This window comes from Mustelus asterias, chromosome 11 (genome assembly GCF_964213995.1).
Source record: "Mustelus asterias chromosome 11, sMusAst1.hap1.1, whole genome shotgun sequence".
Lineage (NCBI taxonomy): Eukaryota > Metazoa > Chordata > Chondrichthyes > Carcharhiniformes > Triakidae > Mustelus > Mustelus asterias.
Window position 1 is genome coordinate 104,305,932 of NC_135811.1, and position 18,144 is coordinate 104,324,075.

The window sequence follows — 18,144 nt, forward strand, 5'->3', positions numbered from 1 at the left end:
TTTTGTGACGTTGATTTAGAGACGGGTGTTGGCCCAGGACAGCAGGGATAATTTACCTGCTCTTGCATATATAGAACGGTACAGCACAGTACAGGCCCTTCAGCCCTCGATGTTGTGCCGAGCTTTCTCCGAAACCAAGATCAATCTATCCCACTCCCTATCATCCTGGTGTGCTCCATGTGCCTATCTAATAACCGCTTGAAAGTTCCTAAAGTGTCCGACTCCACTATCACAGCAGGCAGTCCATTCCACACCCCAACCACTCTCTGAGTAAAGAACCTACCTTGTACATCCCTCCTATATCTCCCACCACAAACCTTATAGTTATGCCCCCTAGTAACAGCTACATCCACCCGAGGAAATAGTCTCTGAACGTCCACTCTATCTATCCCCCTCATCATCTTATAAACCTCTATTAAGTCGCCTCTCAACCTCCTCCGCTCTCAAGATAAAAGCCCTAGCTCCCTCAACCTTTCCTCATAAGACCTACCCTCCAAACCAGGCAGCATCCTGGTAAATCTCCTTCGCACTCTTTCCAGTGCTTCCACATCCTCCTTATAGTGAGGTGACCAGAATTGCACACAACTGCACTCTTCTTCGAAATAGTGTCACGGGATCTTTAACAGCCACCTGAGAGGACACATCGGAGCTCGCTTTAGTGCCTCACCTGGAGGTGCTCACCTGAAAGGCAGCACCTCCAACGTATAGCACTCCCTCAATACTGTCATGCGGTGTCAGCCTATGTTGTGTGGCTAGGTTTCTGGAGTGAGATTTAAGCCAATAATAACCTTCTGACTCGGGCAAAATAGCTACCCAATGAGCCACGGATGACAATAGGACCCTCATGAGAAGGGGTTACTCGGTTTTGGGTAGGGGGGAAATAAAGGCAAGGTCGAGGAGAATGGTTATCCAGATTGTAATGCTTTCCTTTCACTGGTACCTGCATGGAGATGTTAAGGTTCGCTAATTGGGTTAAAGGTTAAATGGCTGCCTTCAAGAGCATGAAGCAACTCGGAGCTCAGGTCTTTATCCCACGGACTGCTGGTGAAAAGTGTACATCTGAGGTTGTATTGCGAGAGCTGGATTGGATGGGTTGTCATTCCCACAGCAGTGGAATAGCCTGCAGACATTTCCTGTCTGTAACGGCGTGGAGAATGATGAATTGTGCAGGTGCCAGGCACATGTTTAGCAGAGTGTGCCCAGCAAGGAAGTTGAGGAGTAGAGAGGAAAAACAAAAAAATAACAACAACTATTACAACCTTGTGCTGTTGGTACTAACCTTGGGGAACTCTCTGTCTAAATTGGAACTGTTTCCTGTGACCACTTTGACTAAACAGTTGCACTAAATGGTTATTAAAGTAAAGTTTATTTATTAGTCACAAGTAGGCTTACACTCACACTGCAATGAAGTTACTGTGAAAATCCCCCAGTCGCCACACTCCAGTGTCTGTTCAGGGACACTGAAGGAGAATTTAGCATGGCCAATCAACCTGACCAACACGTCTTTGGACTTTGGGGGGGGAACCGGAGCACCTGGAGGAAACCCACGCAGACACGGGGAGAACGTGCAAACTCCACACAGACAGTGACCCAAGCCGGGAATCGAACCCGAGTCCCTGGCGCTGTGGGGCAGCAGTGCTAACCACTTTGTCACCGAGCCGCCCATTGACTATGAGTGTGTTCAGTAACTAGGAAGGTTTTGATTCACTCCATTAAAAATGACAATTACTGCCTGAAGTTATTGATCACTTAAACCCTTCAGTTGCAAAATGTTATCTCGAATGTATTTAAACAATCTCCCTTGTATGAGAAGCACAGACCAGGATGGACTCAGCTCTGGTCAATGATGACTCAGCTGATCTGCTGCCTCTTTCAAGTGCGGTGCTGCAACGGCACCCAGGCTACAGCGACAGTACCTTGCATTTATATGGCGCCTTTAATGTTGTAAAGTGTCCAAGGTGCTTCAACAGGAAAGTTCATAGAATCCCTACAGTGTAGAAGGAGGCCATTCGGCCCATTGCATCTGATTTAGAGGAGTGCAAATATCTCAGAAGGTTGAAAGACTGGAGGAGATGCGAGAAAGGAAAGGGCAAGGTTATGTGGAATTTTGAAAAGAAAGGGAGGATCATTCACTGTTGACGCTGTTGATTCTTGTTCAGTAGTTGCTGCGTATCCTGTGTGAACATTGGGTGAGGAGGGAGCTGGCTGCTTTGTGGTACCCTGCGCTGTGGGATAACCTGCCAACGCTCACTGTTTAGGCTCACTTGTGAAAAAATAATGACCAATTGTGTGACATGTAGGAGGGACGCAGTAACTGGCACCTGTTCAGTTGTACATTAGTCTAAGTTAACACCAGCAGGAAAGGGGCAAGGGGTGAAATCCCATGTTACAATTGAACACCAGTGATTGTGTGATAGTCATTTTTTCGTTCGAAGAATAGCCATTTATAAGCCATGGGGCCGGCGCAGTGGCACATTGGCTAGCACTGCTGCCTCACAGCACCAGGGACCCGGGTTCGATTCCTGACTTGGGTCACTGTCTGTGCGGAGTCTGCAATTTCTCCCCGTGTCTCCTTGGGTTTTCCCCAGTGCTCCAGTTTCCTCCCAAAGTCCGAAACTTGATGGTTAGGTGCATTGGCCAAGCTAAATTCTCCCTCAGTGTACCCAAACAGGCGCCGCCGGACTGTGGCGGCTCGGAGATTTTCACTATAACTTCATTGCAGTGTTAATGTGCTTGTGGCACATGTGGCACTAATAAATAAAGTAAACTTTATTTATGGTTGTGATGCTTGTGAAATCCTACAGCATGTGATAGCTGTGATCTTATCGATAATTGTTTCATAAACCTCTTATTTGAGTAGTTCTCCTGAATTGGAGTTTGTGTTTGTGCAAGGGAGGATATACAAACCATCTTGTTTAGTTAAAGATATTTGACCAGTATTGCGACAAATCACCTTTATTGACATTCTAAAGTTCAACTGTTTTTTATATTTTTGTGTGTTTTTGTCTGTGTCTCTTTACAGGCATACCCCATTAGACCATATCCCTTTGGGGATCTTTAAAAAAGTGCGTTAAATCTCAGTAGCTGTAACATGCTGCATCAGAAAAATAAAGAAATGACCAATTTTGATTAAATATTTTATAATGCTAAACACTGTACAATGTACACGACTTAACATTATTTGTGCCCTTTGCAATGCTGTTTCTATCTCAAACTGGTTCAAAAAAAGAAAGATTTGAATTTACATAGCGCCTTTCATGACCTCTGGGAATCCCAAAGCTCTTTGGAGCAAAATGAAGTACTTTTTGAAGTATCTGTTGTAATGTAACATAGAAAATATGACAGCTAGGTCCAGTTTGGTATGTTATAAACTTCTCTTGGACCGATTTGTCAGCCGCACGCACCTTCTGTTAACTCCAACCTTTTGTCGCCGACATCCTTGAATTTTAAGCCATGCCACGACTTGGGCCATCCAGCTATCCATTTCAGCAGGCTGAACTTTTGGCGTTTAAATATTTCCATTGGATTGACATCTTGTCTCCCGCAATAGCAAACACAATTCTTTTCTCCTCTTGGCATACATGTTTCCAACAGTGCTGATTGCTAAACCGCATTATTTTCAGATTATGGCTTGTGATTTTTCAGTTGTGGTCCAAATAATCAATGATTAGAGGAATTGCTTTCGTAAACAAGAAGTATTAGAACGTAACTAGTGACAACTTTGTATCGGATGTAATGTGACCAATGGCAACGAGCTGTGAGGGTCAGCTGACCCAGTAAACCATGGAACCAATTACAAAATGATGTAATGGTCAGCTGACTTAGTATAACTAAGAACAAAGGATCATCTGGACTCGAAACGTCAGCTCTTTTCTCTCCTGACAGATGCTGCCAGACTTGCTGAGATTTTCCAGCATTTTCTCTCTTGGTTTCAGATTCCAGCATCCACAGTAATTTGCTTTTATAAATAAGAATCTGTTGGGAATTGTGGGGGGAGCTTGGAATGGCTCAGGGGGAGGCCTCAAGTTTGGAGTCATGAAGTTTCTTTATTAAACCCTTTCTTTGATTTGGAAGTTGGAGTAAGTTTTGTTACGTGTTTATTGTCTGCATTTGAAGAGTTCCTTCTGGAGAAACAAAAAGTATTTCATGCGTGCCAGCTTCCGGCACGTTGCCTGGCTTCTCATTGGTGTTGCCTCATTTCAGTTTGCATGGTGGCCGCTTCATTGTACCACAGATACATACATCATGAGAGATTCAAACTACAACAAAGATTATCTTTCAATCAGTCACAACTAGATTTCGAGCATTCTATCTCGGTCATTCATGCTTCTATGTTCTTTGTGGTGGTGCTGATCTCCATTAGAAAAAGTCAAGTGTTGCCATTGACCTTTTTTAAACATTTCATTCCAGCCTCCCATCCATTGACTCTGTCTACATTTCCCGCTACCTCGGCAAAGCAGCCAGCATAATTAATGACCCCAGACATTCTCTCTTCCACCTTCTTCCGTCAGGAAAAAGGTACAAAAGTCTGAGGTCACGTACCAACCGACTCAAGAACAGCTTCTTCCCTGCTGCCGTCAGGCTTTTGAATGGACCTACCTTGCATTAAGTTGATCTTTTCTCTACATCCTAGCTATGACTGTAACGCTACATTCTGCACTCTCTCCTTTCCTTCTCTATGAAAGGGATGCCCTGTCTGTAGAGCGCGCAAGAAATGATACTTTTCATTGTATGCTAATACATTTGACAATAAATCAAATCTAATCAGTTCCTGGTTCATTATAGTGAAGTTAGCCTGTATTTACCTCTACGTAGCATCACTGATGCTGCATTGATAACACTAGCCTTTTTTCAGTGTACAACTTTAAACTCCAAGTTGATAATAGGTAGCGCTTGAGGGTGGCCATTCTGGTGGTGGTGATTGGTTTATCAAGTTCTGCATAAAAATAATTAGACTGTTTAATGGTGACTGCCAATTAAAGGTTTATTGAAAGTAACCGCTGAGATTGATACTCTGTGCTCCATTTTGCTCAATATTCATGGGAGCAAATTACTTTCTGATCCAAATTAAATAGACGAATTTCAATCGCCAAGATTATAATGGCGCTCAACCGTGGTTTTACTCATTTAAAATTAGATCAGAAGTAAATGGGAAATTTATGAATTTGATGTGGAATTTAATTATTTTTCCTGTTTTGCACCATGTTTGAGTTACGCATCTTAGAAGGTTCACTTGATTGATTACTGGGATGGAGGGCTTATCCTATGAAGAATGGTCCTGTACCCATTCATCTGATTTGATTTGATTTATTATTGTCACATATCTTGGGATACAGTGAAAAATATTGTTTTTTGCGTGCTATACAGACAAAGCATACCGTACATAGAGTACATAGGGGAGAAGGAAAGGAGAGGGTGCAGAATATAGTGTTACAGTCATAGCCAGGGTGCAGAGAAAGATCAACTTACTATAAGGTAGATCCATTCAAAAGTCTGGTGGCAGCAGAGAAGAAGCTGTTCTTACGTCAGTTGGTATGTGATCGCAGGCTTTTATATCTTTTTCCCGACGGAAGAAGGTGGAAGAGAATATGTCCGGCGTGCGTGGGGTCCTTGATTATGCTGGTGATTTGCCGAGGTGGCATGAAGTGTAGACAGCGTCAATGAATGGAAGGCTGGTTAGTGTGATGGACTGGGCTATGTTCACAACCCTTTGTAGTTTCTTGCAGTCTTGGTCGGGGCAGGAGCCATCCCAAGCTGTGATACAACCAGAAAGAATGCTTTCTATGGTGCATGTGTAAACGTTGGTGAGAGTCGGAGTGGACATGCCGAATTTCCTTAGCCTTCTGAGAAAGCAGAGGCGTTGGTGTAGAAGGATGTGAGGTCATCGAAATGAAACAAAGAAGATCCTGCGAGACTTGATAGGGTGGACACTGGGAAGGTGGTCCCTCTTGTAGGGAGGAAGAAGGCTTATATAAGGTCTTGTCTTGTAGGGGAGACTGGAACTAGGGGACACCGTTTAAAAATAAGAAGCCTCGCTTTTAAGACCGAGGTGAGGAAAAATATTTTCTGAGTGTTGAAGGTCTTTGAAATTCTCTTTCCCAGAATGCAGTGGAGGCTGGATCATTAAACTTTATTCCAGGCTGAGTTAGATAAATTTTTGACAGACAAAGGGAGTCGAGAGTTATGGGGGGTAGACAGGAAAGTGCAGTTGAGACCACAATCATATCTGCCATGATTCTATTTGAATGGCGCGGATCAGGCTGAAAGGGCCAAATAGTCTGCCTGCGCCTAAGTCGTATATTCTTTAAGTAGCATCCTCGATTACCGAGGGTTGCTGAACCACAGCTTATACCATGATTTTACTCCCATGATCCCTCCCTCCCCTACCCCACCCCAAGCCATGTATCCTGTTCCTCATTAAGCACTGACATAAATGTGAATGACCTGGAATTTCTATGATTTGAAGTGTAACACTTGAGAACCAAATATTTAGTATAGCGGAGGTGAATTAATGGTTTATTGCTTCCACCTGGGTCCCCAATGAGTGGGATATCAGTTAAAAATGGACCATGACATCTGAACAAAGCCAAAAGCAAATCAGAGAGAGAACTGTTATGATAGCATTAAAATCAAGGGAGGCAGCATATCCTTGAGCCCTGTGTTTGCTCAGTTAGGATTGATCATAGTAAAGTGCTTGTAGTTTGTTTTTCTAGCCTTGGTAATTGTATATAGATTTCATAGAATCTCTACAGTGCAGAAGGAGGCCATTCGGCCCATCGAGTCTGCACCCACCACAATCCCACCCAAGCCCTATCCCCAAAACCCTCTGCATTTACCCGAGCTAGTCCCCCTGATGCTAAGGGGCAATTTATCACGGCCAGTCCACCCAACCCACATATCTTTGGACTGTGGGAGGGAACCAGAGCACCCGGAGGAAACCCACGCAGACACGGGGAGAATGTGCAGACTCCCCGACACAGACAGTGACCCAGGCTGGGAATCGAACCCGGGTCCCTGGTGCTGAGAGGCAGCAGTGCCAACCACTGCGCCACCGTGCCGCCCTGTCTACTCTGTGCTCCAAAGACAATCACTCTGTCCTGGGGTGCTGACCTCTGGGTGCCAGGCAGATCACTGGGTGCTTTCCCAAGCCACTATTAATTGTGTGCGAGTCCGCGCAGTGAGCGACGGTTGACCCAGAGAGGTGACACAGCTCAGCCTGACCCTGATTTTGCCTGATGTTCGCAGAGGTGCAATGTTGACATGGGTGCGTGAATCGAACAGGCTGCAGAGGTTTTTGGATGTAATATCTTCCCTTTGGCTTCCCTACATCACAATCAGACTAGAGAGTGATCGGGCTAAAACTGATCAAACATTTGAGTAATTGAATTAAGTGGTTACCATTCTGCCCATTATTGAATGTGAATTTGTTCTCTCCCTGGTTGTAATAAATAAACTTTATTTATTTACTTTATTAGTCACAAGTAAGGCTTACATTAACACTGCAATGAAGTTACTGTGAAATTCCCCTCGCCGCCACACACCAGCGCCTGTTCGGGTACACTGAGGGAGAATTTAGCATGGCCAATCCACCTAACCAGCACATGTTTGGACTGTGGGAGGAAACCGGAGCACCTGGAGGAAACCCCCACATAGACACTGGGAGAACGTGCAAACTCCGCACAGACAGTGACCCAAGCTGGGAATCGAACCCGGGTCCCTGGCGCTGTGAGGCAGCAGTGCTAACCACTGTGCCACCGTGCTGCCCCAGTGTGTGTGACAGGTTTGCTAATGTAAGGTTTTGTCTGCAGCCTTTGACATAGTAACCACACCACCCGACTTTATTGTCTCTCCTCTGTTGTTCAGCTGGGTGGACTACACTCCGCTGGTTCCATTGTTATCCTGGCCAGAGAATGACCTCTTCCTGCTCCATTATCTCTGGTGGTCCTCCGAGATCTATCCTTGGCCCTTAGCATTTCCCACCTCCACGTTGCACCTCCGTGACATCATTGGAAAAAACACTTAGGCCGGAATGGTATGGCTGTTCATGCCGGTGGGATTTCCCACCCCACTGTGGCGAACGGAGATGTGGTTAGGCACCAAACTCTCTGACGTCACTGTAGCGGGAGCGTGGCGTGAGCAGCTGGTCAGATCGCGCCCTTGTTTTTCACCGTACACTGACGATGTCCAGCTCTGCTTCACCCTCTACCCTCTCTATATTACCAGACTGCTGCCTGACAGAGAAAACTGGATCAGCAGAAGTTTCCTCCGATTAAATATTGCGAAGACGGAAACCATTAACTTTGGTCCCTGCTATAAACTCTGTTCCCGAGCGAGCAGTTCTATCCATCTCCCTGGCAACCGTCTGAGGCTGAGCCAGGCTGTTTGGAATCTTGATATGATACTGCTGGCGTGATGAGCTTCTGATCGCATTGCGCCATAACTGAGTCTGTCCGATTCTCCCAAAAAGATTTGAAGTGTCGAATTTGTGTAAAAACTGGAGTAATTCACGCTGGTTTTTTCAGCAGGTGTTTCAGAATGAATCTCTCACACTCTGTGCGCTGCAGAGTGCACTAGCATGAAGCCCTTTGAAAATCAGGGTGCGGGGCCTATTCCCGCTGGAGAGGCCGGCACCATAGCGCTGAGCGGGCCACTGCGCATGCACCGATCTGTCAGCGCCGAGATCAGCGCATGCGCAGTGGCCCCTGTCTGCCGGCCTCCCGATCGCTGGCCAGTGCTGCAACCCCCGCAATGTTGCCCCTCTGACCTCCACCCCCCGCAGCTCCGATCTCCCGATTTTTCCCCCTCCCACCCCGATGGCCAGGCCTGATCGCTGGCCTCCCTCCCTCTGTCACTCAGCCCAAATGCAAAGTGGCAGCGGGAATCCCCCTCCCCCACGATTCCCCCCCCCCCCCCCCAGTGGCCCTGCCCCCATGACATTGCCTGATGGGCAGTGCCAAGATGCCCTCTGGGCATTGCTACTTTGCCCCTTGGGCAGTGCTGGCCCTCCCCCACCCCCGGCGCCCGACCGTCTGGATGGCCTCGATTGCCCTCCCCCTTCGCTCCAGCGGGCTCAGGCCCCCAGCTCCCCGCAAGTGGGGAGCGATATAAACCCCACAGGAGTGAAATTCTCCTGGCTGAAGTCTTCGGGCCTGCTAATGACATTAAAATATATTAAAATTCTCATTTATAGCAGTTATGCAGCTCCGTGCCGTTTTCCGGAGCTGATGGCGTCAGAAATCTGGCTACCATTGACACGCAGAAGCCCTGGCGCCCGGTGGGGAGCCCGCGAATCGGCCTCCGCTGGAGTCTCCCGGCCCCCTGCCCTGCAAAAGCAGCTCAGCAGGCTGGGTGAATCGCCCCCCCCGCCGACCTCCACGGATGTAACATTGCCTGACTCTGCCCCTGCCTCAGTTCATCTGCTGCTGAAACTGTCATCCATGCCTTTGTTACCCCGAGACGCAACTAGTCAAATGCACCATGGCTGCACTCCTGCCTTTGCTGCCTGTGAAGTGCTTTGGGATGTTTTATTACACGAAAGACACCTATTGAAATGTTTGTTGTTTTGCCATCCCTGCAGTTTTGCAGAAATGTCGAGATGAATAAGTCAGAAAATTCTACCTAAGCCCGCTGTTGATTTTTAAAAAACGACAGTGAATTTAATTGTCCTATAGTAATTAAAATATGTTAAAATTGTCCTTTTTTACCCCAGTTATAATGGTAATTGTAATCCTTACTAATCAGCAAGTTATTAGTAATGGATTGAAGGACTTGCAAAACACACAATGTTCCCCAGTGACTCAGTTGAGTAGCTAAGCCACACAGATCACATTCGACCCTCTGTCTCTGCTGCACTAAATCAACTTAGCCAGGACTGCAATACTGGCGTCGCAATCAATTTTTATGGACCTGGCTTGTGGACGGGGCCATTGACCAGAATTCTTATTCTTGATCTCTGCCAATTGATTTCTGCAGCATTCGCAAGTTATGTGGGGATTGGGCAATGATGGGGCTCTTCTTAGGGCGGCACGGTGGCACAGTGGTTAGCACTGCTGCCTCACAGCGCTAGGGACCCGAGTTCAATTCTGGCCTCGGGTCACTGTCTGTGTGAAGTTTGCACGTTCTCCCCGTGTCTGCGCGGGTTTCCCCCGGGTGCTCCGGTTTCCTCCCACAGTCCAAAGATGTTCAGGTTAGGTTGACTGGCCATGCTAAATTGTCCCTCAGTGTCGGGAGGACGAGTTAGGTAAATGCAAGGGGTTGTGGGGGATACAGCCTGGGTGGGATTGTGGTCAGTGCAGGCTCGATGGGCCGAAAGGCCACCTCCTGCACTGTAGGGATTCTACGATTCCACGGAGTGGAGTGAAAATGACAGCGAGCAGGAAAGAATCCACAGGATAGTCTTTTTTCTTTGAAAAAGGATAGAATTAGCTTGCAAGGTAGAAAGTTGGGGTAATTAACAAGTTTGGAATTCCACACATGCAGTAAGTATGAAAATTCTGCAGAGCACAATCATGGAATCCCTAGAGTGCAGAAGGAGGCCATTCGGCCCATCGAGCCTGCACCAACCACCATCCCACCCAGGCCCTATCCCCATAACCCCATGCATTTACCCTAGCTAGTCCCCCTGATACTAAGGGGCAATTTAGCATGGCCAATATAATCATACTGTAGCTCGGTGGTTAGCACTGCTGCTTCACAGCGCCAGGGACCCGGGTTCATTACCCGGCTTGGGGGTCACTGCCTGTGTGGAGTTTGCACGTTCTCCCCGTGTCTGTGTGGGTTTCCTCCGGGTGCTCCAGTTTCCTCCCACAGTCTGAAAGACGTGCTGGTTAGGGTGCATTGACCCGAACAGGTGCCGGACTGTGGCGACTAGGGGAATTTCACAGTAACTTCATTGCAGTGTTAATGTAAACCTTACTTTTGACGAATAAATAAACTTTTATTCTTTCTAACTTACTGGTAATGCTTGGAACAGAAGCAGAAAATGCCAGTGACACCCATATTTCAGATGACCCAAAATATTAGCTGTGTTTTTCTCTCTCCATAGATCTCCCTGACCCACTGAGCCTTTCCAGCAATTTTCTGATTTTATTTCTGATTTCCTACACCCCCAGCATTCTGGTTGGAATATTTCCCGTCCAATTTCAGCTGGTGGGTGCAGTATCAGTCTTCTGCCACTAGATATCTCTGCATTTTGTGAAATGCCAACAGCATTTAGGTTAAACTTCTACCGCAGATCTGGCTTCTTTCAATAAAGGCATTTATCCTCGCGTTGCACAGGACTAGATTCTGAGAGGCAGGGTTCTGCTGCAAGCAGATTCCTTTACGCTCATGTTTTTATCAATGGAAAAATGTGGGTTTCCTCAAATCATAGAATCCCTACGGTGAAGAAGGAGGCCATTTGGCCCATCGAGCATACACTGACAACTATCCCACCCAGGCCCTATCCCTGTAACCCCCACATATTTAGCCTGCTCATCCCCCTGACACTAAGGGACAATTTAGCCTGGCCAATCAACCTAACCCGCACATCTTTGGAGTACCCAGAGGAAACCCACGCAGACACGGGGAGAACATGCAAACTCCGCACAGTCACCCAAGGCCAGAGTTGAACCCTGGCGCTGGGAGGCAGCAGTGCTAATCAATGGAGAAGGTGCACCTGGAACATTACTTCAAATTAAATTGGACAAGGAGACCTGCGCTCAGACTGGTTATTTAGCACCGATGTCAAGAGATTCTTCTTCACTTAAAGTGTGCTCATTATATAGAACAGGCTTCCAGGAATAGTAAGTGAAACAAAGACTGTGGAATCTTTTGAAGAGATAATTGGTTGCTGGATGGAGGGAGTCCTTCCATTTCTGTCCAGATTGATGAATTAAGATGAGGAAGACTCTTCTTTATCCGTAATTCCCTTGTGAATGCACAGTTCCTCTAATATGACTATCTCTGAGAGAGGGATGTGCTTTTCTGATCTAATGGAGAATCTTGTCCCCAATTATCAGATTTGTTCAGAGTGTCCACATTTGGCTCTTGCAAAACCCCGGGCACGGGAATTGGAAGACAAGTGAAATACAGATTACAAAGAAAATTTCTGCTGCTTTATTCACCAAAGGGAGGAGCTAAGAACATAAGAACAAGGAGCAGGAATAGGCCATCAGGCCTCTCAAGGCTGCTCTGCCATTCAATAAGATCATGGCTGATCTTTTCATGGACTTAGCTCCACTTACCCGCCCGCTCACCGTAACCCTTAATTCCTTTACTGTTCAAAAATGTATCTATCTTTGCCTTAAAAACAGTCAATGAGGTAGCCTCAACTGTTTCACTGGGCAGGGAATTCCACAGATTCACAACCCTTTGTGAGAAGAAGTTCCTCCTCAACTCAGTCCCTAAATCTGCTGCTCCTTATTTTGATGCCATGCACCCTAGTTCTAGTTTCACCTGCCAGTGGAAACAACCTCCCTGCTTCTATCTTATCTATTTCCTTCAGCATCTTATGTGTTTCTATAAGATCTCCCCTCATTCTTCTGAATTCCAATGAGTATAGTCCCAGTCTACTCAGTCTCTCCTCATAAGCCAACCCTCTCAACTCTGGAATCAACCTAGTGAATCTCCTCTGCACCTCCCTCCAGTGCCAGTACATCCTTTCTCAGGTTAGGAGACCAAAACTGTACACAGTGCTCCAGATGTGGCCTCACCAGCACCTTGTACAGCTGCAACATAACCTCGCTGTTTTTAAGACATGAGCAACAGAAGAGGCTGCACATTGAGGTTATGACATGCAAAATTTGGGATAATGGGGCATAGGGGTTCAGTCAATGGTGGTTCCTCTGTAACATTGTGAGTGATTGCAGAAAGGTAAATTGTAAATACTGTGAATCTGAATTAAAAGCAGAGGTCAGCCATTGCCCAAGAGGAAAATGAACAGGTTTAACATTCGGGCAACGAACCTTCCTCAGTTTGGAGTAATGATTTGATCCAAAAATTAACTGCCTTTTTCTGTTCCTGTTTCTAGACTGACCAGATCATAGGTGGGGTGTGTTGTGTGGGTAGATTTAGGTGGATTGGTCATGCTAAATTGCCCCTTAGTGTCAGGGGGATTAGCAGGGGGAAAGGGTTACGGGGATAGGATCTGGGTGGGATTGCAGGCTCGATGGGCCCAATGACCTCTTTCTGCACTGTAGGGATCCTGTGATTTCCATTGTAAGTGGTTCAATACTGAAAGCATTTAACATTCCACTATGAAAGCAAATGTAGGGCATCCCACCCCATGGTATTGGGACAATTTATCTTGCAGCTTTATGTAATCAAAAGTATTGCGCAATTTGAATAAAATAATTTTTGATGGCTTCTAAATGTAGCGTTGGTTGCAGTCTCAGAAATATCAGAAATAGCTGCAGTATATGTAACACTGGCAATATCCTTGGTCTGAACAATGAGGCCGTTGAGAGGAGTGTTGCTTTTGTTAGATCAGATCGATTGCAATGTGGTTTTGATTTCTCCCTTGTCAAAGTGTTTTGTCTGCTGCTTCGTAAGTGGGGACTTTGTTACTGATCACAGTTGATGTTCCCAGGGCATAGGTGTGTGTTTATTTGTTTTTCAATTCTTGTTGTTTATAGCGATCTTTGTCAAAGCTTCCATCGCAGGAGCTGGATAAAGTAACAATGAACATGGGCTTAGTTCGTCAGGTCAGTTTCCTCAGTGACACCTTGCACCCGTGCTTTACCACAAAACATCCTGTATGCCGCACTGCATGTAATTTTAGAGGTAATGCGAGGTTTGTTACTAACATGTTGTAAAAAGAGAGACCCCTCAAGATACCCGATGACTAATTTCTTTAAGATTATTTTATATTGAATAGTTTTGTCCCAATGTTTGGCACTAGCCACATACAGCTAATTAAAAATCCACATGTGGCTAATTGCATCTCTCATTCGTAAATAAAGAATTAGCAATAGACACCACCTTTGAGCATGTGATCTTGCCACTCATAGTTGCATGGCAAATGCATGTGACCGTTACCTCTGTTTGCTGGTAAAATTAAAAGCAGAGCGTTTATTAATCATTGACTGTGCTTTACTCCCTTGGTTACTGTTTGCTGCTCCTGTGCTATAATGGTGTATAGCGTAGGTGGCCACATGAGCTTCAGCACGATGGAAATGCCAGCAACACTGGAGCTGTCATCGTGGGCTGCGCTCAATCAGTTACCAATCACACAATAACTGCTCCAGGCCAGCAACGGAAAGCAAACCCTGCCGACCATTGGCAGCTCCCAACAGGCAGAGAGAAGCACCCAATTGATGTTCTGCACAGCGAGGCGGAGGAGAAGCACGTCTGGACTGAGGGCAGGACAGTCCTCGACAAGAGGACGGGGCCACCCTCGGGGCAGGGAACGAGTGTGGGTCTGGTGCTACTTGTCATGTGAATCAACAATGTGTCACTCCAATAAAGTAAGAAGTTTAACAACACCAGGTTAAAGTCCAACAGGTTTATTTGGTAGCAAGGGCCACACAAGCTTTCACTACCAAATAATGGCTTTTGCTACCAAATAAACCTGTTGGACTTTAGCCTGGTGTTGTTAAACTTCTTACTGTGTTTACCCCAGTCCAACGCCGGCATCTCCACATCATCACTCCAATAAAGACAGAGTAATGCTCACAACTGCTGGACAAAAATCTAAAACCTGCCCTGAGACGTGGCGTGTCTGCTAAATCCATGTCAGAATCCCCAACTTTGGTGAGAAAGGAAGACTGCTGGATGGAAGATGATTGTTACGTATAAAGTACATCTGCCTGTACCACGTGAAAGGCATCTGCTAAAATTAGTGGATGCGGCTAAACCATAATCACGTCGTCATTTTGTGGCTGGTCAGCGGTTTCTGCTGGACAACATTGTGTGAGGAAAGCATGTTTGGAAGACCAGTGTTGGTGCCAATATTCCTTCACATTAGAATTGCAACATTGGAAGTTAAGAGGCTCTGATGGGGCGGCACGGTAGCACAGTGGTTAGCACTGCTGCTTCACAGCTCCAGGGACCTGGGTTCGATTCCCGGCTTGGGTCACTGTCTGTGTGGAGTTTGCACATTCTCCTCGTGTCTGCGTGGGTTTCCTCCAGGTGCTCCGGTTTCCTCCCACAGTCCAAAGATGTGCGGGTTAGGTTGATTGGCTAGGTTAAAAAATTGCCCCTTAGAGTCCTGAGATATGTGGGTTAGAGGGATTAGCGGGTAAATATGTGGGGGTAGAGCCTGGGTGGGATTGTGGTCGGTGCAGACTTGATGGGCCGAATGGCCTCCTTCTGCACTGTAGGGTTTCTAGGGTAATGAGTTAAGTTTGAGTTCATTGAGGTGAGGGATACTGGGGCCGAGAAATGGAATGATCAATTATCTACATCAAGCACTTTTAATTTAAAAAGTCTTGCATCTGATTAAAGGCAATGTGCAAGTACTTTATTGTCTACATCTTTTAATTCCAAGTCTCAGAACTTGAGTGAACCACTGTGGGTGCTTTCCTTTCCTGCAGCATATGTTTTTGTGGCCTCTGATGGAGATTCCCATTTGCTTGGCGTTGATGTGTGTGCTTCAAGAACTGGACTAACCTTAGACTACCTTAACTTGTTTCATTCGGGACCCTCAGATGTGCTTCTCGTAGAATAGAATCATAGAATCCCTACAGTACAGAAGGAGGCCATTCAGCCCAAAGAGTCTGTACTGACCACAATCCCACCCAGGCCCTATTCCCGTAACCCCACACATTTACCCTGCTAATCCCCCTGACACTAGGGTCAAGTTAGCATGGCCAATCCACCTAACCTACACATCTTTGGACTGTGGGAGGAAACCAGAGCACCCGGAGGAAACCCACGCAGACATGGGGAGAAGGTGCAAACTCCACACAGACAGTGACCGAGGCCGAAATTGAACCTTGGTCTCTGGCGCTGTGAGGCAGCAGTGCTAAACCACTCTGCCACCGTGCCGCCCCGTTTCCATTCCCTGTTCCCTGGAGTGGTGACTTTTTAAAAAAATATTCCAAGATAGAAATTTTGCCTGCGTGAGTTAAGACACCAATAAATTGCTTCCCCATGCTGTGAGCACCAACAGCCTGCATTTATATAGCACCTTTAATGTAGTAAAATGTCCCAAGGCGCCTCACGGGACCATTATTGAGCCACACAAAATGATATTATGACAGGAGACCAAAAGCTTGGTCAGAGGGGGGGCTATTAAGGAGTGAGTTAAAAAGAGGAAGTGAGGTGGAGAAATGAGGATGGGGATTCCAGAGTTTAGGGCTGAATGCTAATGGTGGAGTAATTTAAGATGATGCCTGTGCATTTAGCCACAGTTGGAGGAGTGTGGATAACTTGGTAGATTCTAGGGTTAAAGGGGTGAGGCCAGGCAGGCATTTTGGAAAGAAGTGTTAGAATTTTAAAGTTGAGTCGTCACTGAACCGGGAACCAGTCTAGGTCAGTGAGCACAGTTTATGGGGATTAAATATTAATATCCAGCAACAGTGGTGTGTTGAGTCTGCGCTGGGTGTCACCTAATCAGCACTGGATTTGCATCAATTTCTAATCTCTGTGGTGGCTTTCTGAACCTTGGGCAGGGTACTGAGCTTGTGATTCTGAAATCCCATGAAAGGAAAGAAAATAATTGATTTTATCCTGTCCCTGCGAACCCTAGCCAATTATCAGCTTGGGTCAGTCGATAGGACAGTTACCTCCAAGTCAAATGGCTTCAAACCCCACTCTGGAACTTCAGCTAACAAAACCACATTGACTCTTCAGTCTGGTACAGAATGAATACAGTGCATTATTGAAGGCGTCAGCTTTGAGATGTTGAACTGAGATCAGAGTAATGTAGAGGATTTCTGCCACTTCAGTATCCTGGCCAATGTTAGTCCCTTGACCAGTACCATCAAGCTCAGATGAGCCAGTCACTTATCTCATTGCTGTTTGTGCAACTTTACGTGCAAAATGACTGCTGCATTTCGCAGATGGTTGCAGCACAGAAGGAGGCCATTTGGCACATCATGTCTGTGCTGACTCTCCAAGGTGCAGTTCACCGAGTGCCACTCCTCCACCTTCACCCCGAAGTCTTGCACATTCTTCCTTTTCAGATAACAATCCAATTCCCTCTTGAATGCCTCGATTGAACCTGCCTCCATCACGCTCTTGGGCATTGCATCCAGATCTTAACCACTCATGTCGTCATTGCTTCTTTTTTCCAATTACCTTAAATCTGTGGCCTCTTGCTCTCAATCCTCCCACCAATTGGAACAGTTTCTCCCTATCTACTCTGCAAAGGCCCCTCATGATTTGGATACCTTAGTCAAATCTCCTCTTAACCTTCTGCATGGAAACCAGTCCCAACTTTTCCAATCTATCTATGAAACTAAAAATCCTCATCCATGGAACCATTTTCGTGATTCTTTTCACTAATGCCTTAACATCCTATCTAAAGTGTGGCATCCAGAACTATTGAATAGCTGAAGTTGAAGTTTAACTTCCATTGTAACTTGCTGCAGAATATTATTATATTATGAGGTGAATTTGCATCCCTTTAAAGCCACAAAGTATGACTGCTGTTAAGTAAATGGTGATCAGTACGGCATTTATTTTTATTTATTGGTCACAAGTAGGCTTGCATTAACACTGCAATGAAGTTACTATGAAAATCCCCTAGTCGCCACACTCCAGCGCCTGTTCGGGTACACTGAGGGAGAATTTAGCATGGCCAATGCACCTAACCAGACTGTGGGAGGAAACCGGAGTGCCTGGAGGAAACCCACGCAGACACGGGGAGAACGTGCAGACTCCGTACAGACAGTGACCCAAGCCAGGGTTTGAGCCCGGGTCCCTGGCGTTGTGAGGCAGCAGTGCTAACCACTGTGCCACCGTACTGTCCGTTATGGGGCGGCACGGTAGCACAATGGTTAGCACTGCTACTAACAGCGTCACAGCGCCAGGGACCCGGGTTCAATTCCGGCCTCGGGTCACTGTCTGTGTGGAGTTTGCACATTCTCCCCGTGTCTGCGTGGGTTTCCTCCGGGTGCTCTGGTTTCCTCCTACAGTCCAAAGATGTGCGGGTTGGGTTGATTGGCCATGCTAAATTGACCCTAGTGTCTGGGGGATTAGCGGGGTAAATATGTGTGGGAA

General features: G+C 46.4%; 1 protein-coding gene across 4 annotated transcripts in view; it reads left to right on the top strand.

Annotated features, from left to right (window-relative positions):
- LOC144500756 (phosphatidylinositol 5-phosphate 4-kinase type-2 beta-like) overlaps nucleotides 1–18,144 on the top strand; it is a 115,161-nt gene that overhangs the window by 40,130 nt on the left and 56,887 nt on the right. For 2 of the 4 annotated variants that reach the window (XM_078224153.1, XM_078224155.1), the window contains exon 4: nucleotides 13,614–13,682. The exons of the other annotated variants lie outside the window; for them this stretch is intronic. In XM_078224153.1, coding sequence (XP_078080279.1) covers nucleotides 13,614–13,682 — 69 coding nt within the window. The remainder of the gene's footprint in view (nucleotides 1–13,613; nucleotides 13,683–18,144) is intronic. 4 annotated transcript variants of the gene reach the window in all.